Genomic DNA, 12,818 nt, shown 5'->3' with positions numbered 1-12,818 from the left:
AACCCCAGCCAGTTCCTCTTCAAAATGGCAGTGTCACACTCATGTCTCTCGTCCGCTTTACAGTGTTCCCTATGCATGGATGGTCACAGAGACGCACACCCCACACACCCCAGCTTGGCAGCCTCATTTCTTTATGCCCTATACAACTGGTTCCAAGACCAAGTAAGCGTATGTTCAATGCAATCTCATTGCTGACCTTGGAAGCGCCCCTTCTTCTCTATGATAAGGGAGGGTATGGGCAGCTATCGTGATCAACAGCTTGAAAAGCCTAATGACAACATTAACAGATGACAGTCATTGCTTTATTTCTTTTATTTTCATGTACATAAAGGCAAAATAACATCATGTTTGAAGAACCGCTGGCATGATTCATCCAATTAAGCAGTCAACAGCAGAATTACCAAGACATAAACAGAGTCTGTTATACAGACTTGTAAATATTACCCTGTCCCTGATGATCACAAGCTTTTCTTGATGTGAATGCTTACTGAAGCCAGCAGTCAAGAGGATATACTGCTAAAGATTAACTAAATATATATATATATTTAAAAAAGTATAAACTGACACCATATATGAAGTTCCAAGTGGATTTGGGTCTCAACTGCAGAACAAAGTATATCAGAGGAATATAGGCATTTTAAATTTCTCAGTGTTTTACAATATCTGTAAGAAAAGTTTGCTGCTACTTAGCTAGTAAGATTCTGTGCCAAGAAAACCTTGCATTTAATATTGTACTTCTATATGTGGCAAAGGGGGAAATACAAACGAGTACTCTCCATTGTGAATAGTGCTCAAGTTCCAGTGAAGAAGAAAATGAAAGCAAAATTCAGGATTTTTCTTTCAAATAAAGTTTATTTTTTCTGGTGGGACCCATGTCAACAGGAAAATAACCTACTTTTGTTCAAGAAAAAGTGAAACTAAAGACAAAGTTGCAGTTGGTGCAACGGGTAAAAAAAACAACCAACAAAACCGACACAAATAAAAAACCCCAAACAACATAAGGTTCTGGAAGACTGACTATTAAGTTGCATGAATGGAAGATTTTTCACTTGATATAGTCCATACTAGGCACTTGCTGACAATTTCTCATTTAGTTCCAGAGCTCTAACATCTCCGTTGGCTTTGGCATTTTCTATAAGCATCTGCAGAGAAAGACAAAGAACGAAAAATGAAAAATTTAGTATTTTACTGTTAGTATTTTACTGTCAATCTCAAATGCATTTTAATTTCTGCTATGCCATTTCCCTAAAACACTAAGCAACCCATAAGCTTAGATAGGAAATACTCAACATGACACATCAGCTTGCTTAAAATCTCGGGCACTTAAACCTCCCCACACTCTGTAGTGACTTGCTAAACCTGTTGCCATTTGCAATGCACAACAACCGTATCATTTGTTACTTGAGGCTGAGACCAAGTTTGACCAGTAAGTTACCTGCTGGCAATGAAAAGAGCAGAGTTAGATGAGACCTATCTCCCTGCTGACACATACTTGCCTCTTGCTATACACTTGCTCTTGATTTTGTCTGTATAAATCTCAATTTGCCAAACAGGAGCATTCTCTGCAGCTACTTAAAACTGCCAAAGCATCCTTTTGCCTTCCCCATTTAGATTTAACCTTCCCTGGTTTATTTTTACATGCACCCTATTTGCTGTTTTTCTACTCATTAAAAAAGCTCCCACGACAGCCTAATGTTCATAAGCTTGTGGCACTTCTCTTGTAATCCAACCACATTATACATATTAAAAAAGAAAACCACTAAGTAGAATCAAGAAAATCTTTACTTTAGCCATTACTGTTATTGTACTAATTGGTAGGGAGTACAAATGATTTTGCAGAAGCAAATGCAATAAGATCATGCCAGGATCATCTGCACTCATTAATTTTAGCTTTTTTATGAACCCGTGTGTGTATGTATTGATTTTTGTGAACTCTGAGCCTACTCCCTCCAAACATATTTTGTTACAAATTCATAATTTCACCAGGGAGCTGTTATTAATCTGGGCAAAAGAGCTCACTGTGCCAGTGGCAGCAGCGAGGATATTAGCACGATGAGTGCAGAGTTTGATTAGCAAAGTGATTCTAATTACAAGCCAAAATGAACCACCCCATCACATGAAAGATCTGTGCGCATTTGTGAAGTATTGTCAACAGAAACTAATGAACCATTAACTATGTGCTGAAAATACTGCACCATTACAGATATAATAAAAATCTTAAGTACAGAAAGTACAGCACTCCACTGTTCATTTTTTTTTAAGACAAGGATACCACATTGTTCAAGCCAGGCTTGAGGGAATTACTATTTTTAGTGCATTGATATGTTCTGGTAAAATTCTTGTAAGAAAAGGTCATTGTGTCTGCTGAAGAGCCACTAGTAGAATTTTTGCCAGTCTGGATTAGAGATTTTACTGTTTCTTTTTTGTTAGTATTGCGTGGAAGGTTGGAAGACTTTCAAACAAACAGGTTGCAGTTTGAAAATTAAGGTATGTTCTGTCAGTATGGAATCCTTCAACATTGCAGCCCCCAGAGCAGGCAAACCAGCACCTCCCTGCTTCCCTCTACCCCACTTCCAAGTTGTGAGCACAATATTCAATGTAAATAGACTGAATTCCTGTATGAAATGGACTGACTTACATCTATTAATTCTTGATCATCTTTGGCATACAGATGTTGCAGGAGGTACCAGCGTGCCACTGACACTATGGTTTCCGGATTCCCAGGCTGATAAACCACTCTCTCCAACATTCGACGAGTCTCCCTAGAAGCAAAACCAAAACATAAACTAAATCAAATCACCACTGACTAGGTTACATGTAACACACCAGTATCCCAGAGCAAGCAACAGTGACCAGGAGTAATATAAAGGAAGGTCCTTCTACCATCCAAGAAAGTGAGAGAGCAGAGCTGTACATTGCTTTGTTTCCTCTGTAGTTGCATTTATAATGCTGAGGAATACTGCAACCATTGTTATGCTTAATATATTACACTCAAGTTAGTGCTTTAACTAGCAAGTAATGCAAATTAGATTGACACAGCAGATTTTATGACTGCTACAACAGCACGATAAAGATCTTGCTATCAGTGAACTCAGCAAAATCTCTGATGTGATCTGCTGAGCAAATATTGCAGGTATTCTGTTCAACAGCTATGAAATAAGTCTTTTGGAAGACAGTGCACCTGAGAGAAGCAGGTACTACAACAGGTCTTAATAATGCAAATATAATATCATATTATACACAAATATATTTAATCCAGGCACTCACAAAAAGTACTGCAGTTCCTGTGAACACAGAGGCAAGATGTGAAACTGCAGAGAAAGAAACTGGAATAGACTACTACACGAAGTCTAAAATTCTATTTGGTTGACACTACCTTCCAACAGTGCCAGCTTATACCTAACCAAGACAGTTTCAAATTCACTGTGTCATTAGAAAAGAGGTAAAAACTAGCAATTAAGTTTAGGGATTACCATATTCATTCATTGGTGCTCCATCAGCCTTGGCTTTCATTTTAAGAATTCTGTCCTTTATAACCAATGTGATTTCCCAGTACACTGTGATTTAACACAGGCCGTAGAGAGGTTGCATCTGTTTTTTTCTTTGTTATTTGTACTTAAGGTTAATTTCTGTTTCAGTATTTTGGAACACCTAGGCAGATCAACTAGATCTTGTGATATACCTTACTGTTCACATTAAGTTAATACCTGAATCTGTAGTAAGACTTATTTTAATTGATTAAATAAGTTTTCAGCCCAATTTTGTTACTATCATCAACCACCACAATCACATTGGTCTGCCTGCTATCCTCCTCAAAAGCCCACATAGAAAACAAGCCAGTTTGTTTCAAAAGTGGAAGGCTTCCAAGCTCTCCCCTCAATCTTCCTCCCCTTCCTCAAAAAGCCACAATGAGCACCTGGTTGTTCAGGAATGAACACAAGCCAGTTTAGGATCAAAATTAATCTGAGCAGTAGATACAGTAGTGATATCTGTTTCCACTGTGCTATTTAACAAGACCTTAGAGAATGTATAGACCTCCTGATTAATTTATTTAGGTAACATGCTATTAAAATAGAAGTTGTCTTACCGCTGTTTTTTTCTTAGTATGAAGGTCATACACTTGTTTTTTTTGAGAAAAGGAGGAAGATCCTACTGCTTCCCGCTCCCCACACTACTAACTCCTCCCTTACTTCTCTCTTTTAACAACTTCAAGAACTAATTCCTGTTTTCAACTTTCTTTTGGTTCTTGGACCTAGGTATGGGGATAATGACTGCCTGTGCTTTTAGACAGTGTGTTCCAGTTAAACATAACAGATCATGCATACCTTGCTCCCATTTTGCGATTATATTGCAGCAGCGCTTGCAGGAGAGCTGCCAGGGGACAAGAAGAAAGTTTCAAAGCTTCAGTTGTTGCCTCCTGAACCAAGGATGGCCAGTGCTCATTTGAGACATTAGCCTACAATAAAAGAAAAAAAAAAAAAAAAAAAAAAAGGCGCTTTATTGTAGTGTGCAGACTAAATCAGTTCTTCTTTGCAGCTCTCTTGAGAGCAGGTTTAATTCAAGCTGTTCTGAGTTATATAAAGTATTTGGCAGATTAGAAAGATATTTCTTTAAAACAAATAAACGAGTGTTTAGAGGAGCCTCAAAAAGTCAAATATTGTAGGTCCAGCCTTGCTAGCATTCCACTTGCTTGTTTATGCCAGAAAGCTTTTTTTTCATACAGTTTTAGTAATGCTTGTTTTAATCACAAACCCTTGTTTGCCCTTCATCTTGTAAATCTTCATCCTGTGTACATGACTATTCTAGAATGTAGACTTTTGCTCTAGAAGTGACACCATATTTTACCAGAAGTAAAAACCAACTCTGAGATCGCAATTACCTAATAGAGCAACTACTGAACAAATCCCTGTATTTTTTGCCTCAAGAAAAATCTTATTATCCCTTATTGTGTCTGGATAGCATTCAAATTGCTGTATTTGAAGGGGTGCCTGAATTTTCATTTGGACAGATAATCAGGAGACAAGCAGTCATAAATCACAGAACTTTCTTGGATCTGAGCAAGGTTTTCACCAGGCTTTTGCACATTTCTTTAAGCCAGTCCAGATTAGAGAGGCTGAAAAGAAATCCACTCACTCATCAAGCTACGCTATTCATGTGAAAAGCAGAGATGAGATAATCAGGTTCTTATCTTATACATTCTCAGGCTGAATTCGGGCCAGCACTCAAAGAAGTAGCATTAAGCTAGAAGGTACCTTGTTATCTGGGAGACATTTAGGAGCTATAGGAAACAGGGACCAGACCACTACAACACAGACAGAAGAATCATGGGAGGAAAAATCCTGTCACTTGACAAATTCTGCCTTTCGAAGCATATTGCTTCTGAGAAAGAGACTTGCCTACACTGAGAGGGACTGTCTCTTCTCACCAGGATCCACAGCTTTGCAGCTTTATCCTTGGAAAAACTGACTGCCTTTTATCTTAAAAGCACTCAGATATATGGGGTTTCTTTGCCTGATTTTCATTATGGCTGTAAGCTTGATCATCTGTTAAAATACATGGAAAAGTGTTAGCCACGATCACAGTAATATCTACGTTTTACACCAAGCTTTAAAGAAGTCTGATAATGCACTTCAAGTTTCTAGAGTGACTATGCTTAAAGAGAATAGACATTTGCCAAGAAGTTGAGTTATGTTCACTTGGCCCTTTGGTGCAAGGAGTAGAATAAGTTTCTTTATACCACAAGGTATACTTCCCTTAAGATTGTGTTTATACTTAAAGGCACCATATCTAGAAATGACCATACAGCATGAAGGTATTTGAAACCTGACTGAAGTCTCCAGGCAACAGGAGAGGGAAAATGTTAAGGCAGTTGTCTGAACAAGAGGACAGACTTGAAGGGAACATCAGTTTGGATGGTCAAGCCGAATCTGTTATTACAGAAATAAGCCTTATGGAGCAAGTTAGCATTTTACGTACACAGTGTTTCTGTGTGATTATTTCACAACAACATCCCTTTGTAAGAGACATTCTATAACAGTCCACTGTCCCTTGCAGTCTTATTTTATCCTTCACTTGTCATTCATGAAATGCAAAGTCAATTAAACAGGGACATTTAGACTGCAGAAGCCCTACATCCCATAAACTCCTGTTAAATCATGCAGTTACATAATTTTGATTACCCTACCATGCAGATTTCCAGTGCGAGCATAGCTAGCCTGAGCAGACTGGATAACTTCCCGTTCCAGCTGCCCTGCTGTGATGCCAACTGCAGACTCTTTCTGTAACACATCTCTGCTCCAACCATCATTCGTTGAGACTGATACACATTTGCGAGCCACTGAAAATAAACATCCAACAGAATCAGTTCTGGAGCCACCAAAATATACATCCATTAGGTAATATAATTAAGTTAAATTTATGAGAGTACCACAGCATGTCATTAGCTAAAACACCACCACACACCCAGCCCTCATTCCAACAGCGCACTGTGCACTGCCCTGCAGTGAAATGTAGTCTGCTGCAGAGCTGGCAGCACACCTTACTACAGTAACTTATTTTGGAGTTCCCTAGACCACCCAGGGACATGGTAGGTTTTCCCAGCCCATATAAGTAACGCCAGGAATGTGAAAGATGTGAGCCTGGGCTCAGATGATGGGCGTAGGCACACCTTCTAACTCAGATCTGGAGGGGCAAAGGGTGCAGACACCAGAATCTGTATGGAGTTCATGCTCCTGCTGCCTGCTCTGCCAGCACAAGATGTCCTGATTTCCTCATGAAGAGAAGGAAAGGATTCTAACTCCTCCCTCTTTAAATCTGTAGTCATGACACATTTTTTTGAAGCAGATGCCATCGCAAGTTTGCGAATCCCTGATGTGTACATGATATGCATCAAGATGTGCAAGCCACATTTAGAAATATTATTTGCTGGATCACCAAACAAAACAATTTCTTATCGGAAAGACAATTCCCTTGCTTTTAAGCAAAGGTGCTTAGACTTTGCTAGCTAAAGACTGTCTGGTGTTATATGGGGCAAAATTCTTAACCCTTTCTGATGTATAAAAGTGATTTATCATTAAGAAGAGACCCACTAGAAAGTATTGATTAGCACTAGTGAGACAGCGATACCAAGCTGCAAGACTGCTTTGTAAAGTAACACATCCATTCATGTGCAGTAAAAAAAGCTTTCTTTGGTCTCTGTTCTTTGCAGCTGAAGTTGTCTAACACTCAAGATGCAAAGGAGAAAAGAACCCTCGTGAAAGGCACAGTGGCAGCTCTGCCAGATCAGTGTTCTCTGTCTTCTGGGTAACCCACAGTACAAAAAGTGTAACAGACATCAGAACAGTAGTTCAGCAGCACTCCTAAATCCTGCAAAATAACTATTTAGACAAAAGCCAAAAGTTTAAAAAAAAGAGAAAAGTTAAAAGGCCCCTGTAACTTAGTAAAGCTATAAGGCATTGCAATGGATACTTTAAGTAAAACAGAACATGTATCAAACTGTTAGGAAGTCTAGAGCCAGAAAACATAAGAGGACAGATCTATCTATTAGGAACAAATGCAGAAGCCAGGCTTTTTCAGAATGCTATCCAACCCTAAGAAATATCTTCTTTAATTGGAAGACTTAAAAAAGATGCCTCTGAGGAAGATCTTATGTGTGGCCTGTATTAAAAACCCCCCAAACACCAAAACAAAACAACCTTTCCACTGTTTGCTTATTCCCCCGCTTGTAAACAAGATGACACTTGGCTATGCAAGAGGTGCTTGAACAATTTATATAAACCCTAATTCCATTTTCAAGAGATAATACTAAAATAGAGAATACAATCATGTCTTGCATGCTCCCATACTTTGCAAATCCAGTCTGAATGACTTCTGCAGTTCAGAAAGGTGAAGTCTCTCAAACCAAAGAAAAAAGCATCCAAAAAGCACCAAAAATGATTCTGCTATGTTCCAGAAGGGAAGAGGATCTGCAGCCTTGTGACAGGTGAAATGAAGATCTCTATAGTAGCCTTGCCCTGATCCTTTAAGATTGAAATCAACTTTAGTGAATCTTACCACAAACAGGGGTTTGTATGTTCAACAGGCAGAGGGAGCACCATAAATGCTGCAACTACATAAAGGACTCTAAAGGTACACAGGATTTTTCTAAGCAATGTGCTGCTAACATTGGTAAGGAGGATAGTAACTGTAACTAACAGCAACGGTTAGGAAATAAATAAATAAATATGCTGCATCACCAGAAAGATCTCTTGGCATGTGTGAGACAGACTTCTCAGATTGTCTCACAGAAGAGCATATGAAGTTAGTTATAGCACCTTCATGTTAGCTAAAAATGATGACTCATAGTGCCATGGAAGGGAGTGAGTGAACACTGTTACTGGGAGTGCTTTCTCTTCCCTGCAGACACAACCTACTCAAATGAATGGTGACACCTGATGTCAGGAGATTATGGAGAAAGAGACTTAGGTTCTCAGATGCTGAATAAGGAATTGTATATTTCTATATTAGGAAACCATTTACTTCCACATATTCTTACGGGTTATGAAATATTTCACTGGTTTCTGCTCACATGCAAAGTCACAGGTCCCTAAAGACACAGGTACAGGGGTTTATCTCAAGTTTTTAATTCTCCTGCCTCCCCATCTGCTGCTTGTTACTAATGGTTGTTAGTACTTCAGCTATTAAAGAAAGTTAACATAATGTTACACCTTTATAATTAACTGAATGTGAGCTGGTTTTTTTCTGTCACTGGCTGTTGGTGGACAAATAAAAGCAAATAGTGAAACAAACTCTCACCCACTTATCGTGCACACTCTGCTGAGAGCAGCACACCAAAGTCCAAGAGAGGATCCACACTTACTTGCCAGGCTGCAACTGAAGTTGAACTGGTCATGACCGTCTTGCGAAGCTCCTCCAGGATGTTGTCTGGAAGTTCTTTGTGAGACTGCAACAGCTGCTTACACTGAATTTGTCTCAAAAGCAAAAACAGAGCTGGGTGCTCAGGGCAGCTTTTTAAACCCTAAAACCAAAACAAGGCTCAACATAGTATCAGAATTATCATTTACAAATAGCAGAAGATACTTTGATTTTTCCACTTTGGTCTTTACAGCATACAGCATTGAAAGCATGCTCAGGATGCTTCCAACATGGCATTTTCCTCCTACTCTGCACAAAGGAGTGTTCCAGGAATTGACACATGAAAATAGGTAACGTTATTCTCTCCTCAAAATACATCTGAAGTACATCCTAAATTTTGTACGTGTCCTATCCTTAGAGGTTTCTGAAACAAAGGTAAATGGCAGACCTCCACTTCTCCTTTGGTTTCATAATCATTACAAGTTTTGGGCTAATGGAGGCAAAACCCTGTCCTGTGGCTAAAATGACCTTGAGTATGTTCCAAGCAATTTCAATTCTCCCAGCTAAGGTGCTTTATTCTTACTGGAACAGAAGCACTTTACTAAACATTTCCTGTTCAATAACAGCAGACACTCATAGAGTATTTTTTTTGAATACAAGCACAAAAAAAACAAAGACAGAAAACTAGCCATCTTTGCTTTATCCTTTTCAGGTGAAGCATGTGAAGCTTCTGCAAGTCACAATTAATGTTATTTTACCTGTTTAAATCACAGTATTCCCAAGAATTTTAATGCAAAACAGATCCATTCTAAGAAACAATACTTCTAGTTTTCATCCACTTTTTTAAAAACAAAATATGTTGTCTGTGAATTCTTAGCAAGCTCCTACTTGTGAAGAATGCATAGACATGCGAAGACTTTCTGAAACACAACAGAAGCTGCTATTTGTATTTGCTGCAATCTTCCCCCACTAACAAGTGTGCAACCATGTTGCCTATCTCAGAGAATGACTGCAGTGCCTGACTCATCATCCCCAGTTATACTGCTTTCTGAGAATCCTGGGGGTCAAAACTGTCTGTGAAAGTTTGTGGTACCAGAGAGTGTCACTCTGTTTCTTCACAAATTGCAGGCACTGACTGTCCTCTTCCCAAGCTATTTAACTAACCAAACCAACCATAACCTTCTCCCATGCCCAGATACCAGCTTGTATGTCTAGAAATCTCTGATCCTTGTTAAGACACATGAGTAGACATGCTGGCTAGAAAAGGAAAACACTGCCTCACCAAGCAAACAGACAAGAACTTCCCCTTAGCAAATCGGCATGTTCACTGAATCTGCTGGGAAGGGTTTTGGTGTTTTAACTCCCTTCACTGTCGATACAGAAATGCCATAAGCAAGAAGCACATTTTCATGGGATTAGTCATTTTCCATCTTGCAAGTCAGGGATGTGTGCTGCTGAGTCCAACTGGGGTTTTGCTTATCTTCTGCCAAGTCTTTGGTTCATGAACATACGAAATACACACTTGAGGCTTCTTAACAGTCCATTCTCCTTCCCTAACTGTGCTTCCTCAAGATTTTTCTTTTCAATAATTAAACTTGTAGCATTCACTTGTGACTCTGAAATGGAGTACCAACACAACAGAGCACAAGTCCCCTGCAAATCTCCTACCTGGACTTCTTACCTAGAGTTTCTGTAACGTTTTGCTTAATCCTAGCTTAATGAATAAAGGCAGGAAGGGCAGGCATAGCTTTGCCATGTCATACACTGCTTGTTTCAGTAACAACACAGTTGTAGTGCAAACAGATTAAGCGTCTTGGTGAGGTGGAGAAAATGCCAACAACTATGGCATCTTGTACAACTGATGGAACAGAGAGTTGCTAATTCAAAGACCACAGTTTTGCAAAATGAACACAAATCATGTTTTCTATACAATTCTACCACAATCTGCCAGTTTCATGACATCACACCTTGGTACAAAGGGCTTCAGCTTCTGAGAGTTTACCGGTCTCCTCCAGACTGGTAATGGCTTGACACAGACACCAGTCTTCAAGAGTCTGGACATAATGACATGGAAGGTTATTTTCTCCAGCTGCAAAAACAGATAAAATGCTTAACCAGATTACTGTATATGCTGTAGTGCTACACCACGTCACATGCTCTAGATGTGGTAAGGGAGAACTTTAGGAGTATTAACCTGATGTGGCTTCCTTTATTAGTAGCAACATTAAGAAATCATAAAATTTAAAGCAAAAGAAGGGAAAAAAGAATACCCCATTTGAGCTAATGGTTTGAGAACAACCAACCAAATACAGAATGTTTAATTCTGGTTTTGAAAACACTACAGATGTTGAGCATGACTGAGGCTGAGGTTATCCCTCTACTGGAAAAGTTACAGAACTCAGGAGTACTTTAGACCTTCCTTGTAAGCAGCGTTCCTGTGCTATAATACACCCATCCATCCATTTAGGCATCACAGTTCAGCATTACTATTTGAAAAAAGCATTTGAGGCTTTGGAGGGGAAAGCAAGCCTCAATCAGGAAATTAACCCTAGCTGTGCCTTAGGATTTAGCATTTTTACATGCTAAAATACAGATACAGTTCAAACTACTACTGAGCTTGCAAGCTTCCAAAATTCAGAAGAATATTACAAGCTTAAAACATTTCAGTTGTATTTTACTTTTTTAAACTAGAAAACTTGTATAGCTTACTTTTGGCTAAAACTGTAGATAAAAGTGTCATCTCTAGATCCATTCGCTTTGGCTGAGTGTTGTTTAGACAGACAACGGTGTTTTCAGCATGACAGGCTGCCATGAGCACTGCCCAGGCAGCAGGATTATCTAGAAAAGAATGGTTAAAGGCAACTCATGCCCATTCTAAATATGCTGTTAGTTCAGTTAGAAAGGTCTTTACCATTCCCTGCTGTGCCAGCTAACGCCAGTGTCAGCTTTACCCTGACCTACCCTCAGGAAGAGCAACTATGACTTGGGAGAGTAGTCTCTGTCCTGAACTAGACAGAGCTCAACTAAGGAAGATAAATTGTCATCCCAAAGATAATGAATTTTGCCAGCAAAACGAAACAAAGCTTGAAGATCTAACAAAGTAAAATGTGAAGTATACTGGTTTTCAATAGCAGCCATAGTCTTGTATGTGCCTGCAGGAAGGTAACTGAAATTTTTAACTTGCAGCCACACTGATGCATCAGATCAAAATTACAGTAGAAGAAATAATGTTCTGGTATTTCAGTGTCAAGACAAATTAGCACTTGAAAACCCCACTACAGTCACACTTCTTGCATTCAATGAAGATCACAATTTCATAATAGGAGAACAGTTGCCTCTAGTTCATAACCAGCTAGCTGCAAGAGAACATTCCCAATCCAAATTCTCAAGATAGATGAATAAATCTCTTCTGCTTGGTGTAGCATACAGACTGAGGGAACATGCATTTTTCTTTTTTGTATGATATACTAAATAATAATTATCTCTTCTTCTGCTGAGGGATTAAGAAATTGCCCATGTTTTTAGAAAAAGTCTTAGAACTCTTTTTCTTGTCTGGTTTAATTCCCCATGTCTAAACTCAGAATGACATTCTAAATTTCAACTCTAAGCATTCTCCTCAAATCATTCACGGATAACCCGTAATAAAACAACCCAAAGAAAGTAGATTTTTTTTTTTTTTTTTTTTTTTGTTAGCATAATAATTTTCTTGCTGATGGATAGAAAAATAAAAATCACTACTGTGTTTGAGAACAAGAGTAACCTGGATAGAGGTGGATTGCCTTCTGTACATTTTTCAGAGGATTGTTTTTCTCATCTTCTAACATGTGATGTCCTGCTGTCAACTGATTAACTGCAATGTTCACCAGGACTTCCTATAAAACAGAACATAAAAGTGACTTCACAGTGTAAGTGATCAAATGGAATTAAATTTAGGATTGTTTATGGAATTATAAAGTCTGCATTTT

The 12,818-nt window shown here is 38.8% G+C and overlaps 1 protein-coding gene across 6 annotated transcripts in view; it reads right to left on the bottom strand.

The window, feature by feature from the left end:
* Nucleotides 1–436: 436 nt before the first annotated feature.
* Nucleotides 437–12,818, bottom strand: part of TTC37 (tetratricopeptide repeat domain 37) — a 50,649-nt gene continuing 38,267 nt past the window's right edge. For 4 of the 6 annotated variants that reach the window (XM_030470931.1, XM_030470932.1, XM_030470933.1 and 1 more), the window contains 8 exons: nucleotides 12,614–12,725; nucleotides 11,563–11,691; nucleotides 10,821–10,942; nucleotides 8,858–9,016; nucleotides 6,185–6,337; nucleotides 4,326–4,456; nucleotides 2,639–2,762; nucleotides 437–1,142 (listed from right to left, as the gene is read on the bottom strand). In XM_030470931.1, the coding sequence (XP_030326791.1) occupies nucleotides 1,065–1,142; nucleotides 2,639–2,762; nucleotides 4,326–4,456; nucleotides 6,185–6,337; nucleotides 8,858–9,016; nucleotides 10,821–10,942; nucleotides 11,563–11,691; nucleotides 12,614–12,725 (1,008 nt within the window). In that variant the 3' untranslated portion in view covers nucleotides 437–1,064. Of the gene's footprint in view, nucleotides 1,143–2,638; nucleotides 2,763–4,325; nucleotides 4,457–5,396; nucleotides 5,544–6,184; nucleotides 6,338–8,857; nucleotides 9,017–10,820; nucleotides 10,943–11,562; nucleotides 11,692–12,613; nucleotides 12,726–12,818 lie in introns of those variants that run through there. The other 2 variants (XR_003989276.1, XR_003989275.1) reach the window with 2 other exon arrangements.

The sequence above is a fragment of the Strigops habroptila genome, chromosome Z (assembly GCF_004027225.2).
Source record: "Strigops habroptila isolate Jane chromosome Z, bStrHab1.2.pri, whole genome shotgun sequence".
NCBI lineage: Eukaryota > Metazoa > Chordata > Aves > Psittaciformes > Psittacidae > Strigops > Strigops habroptila.
This window is presented reverse-complemented; position numbering and strand designations above follow the sequence as displayed.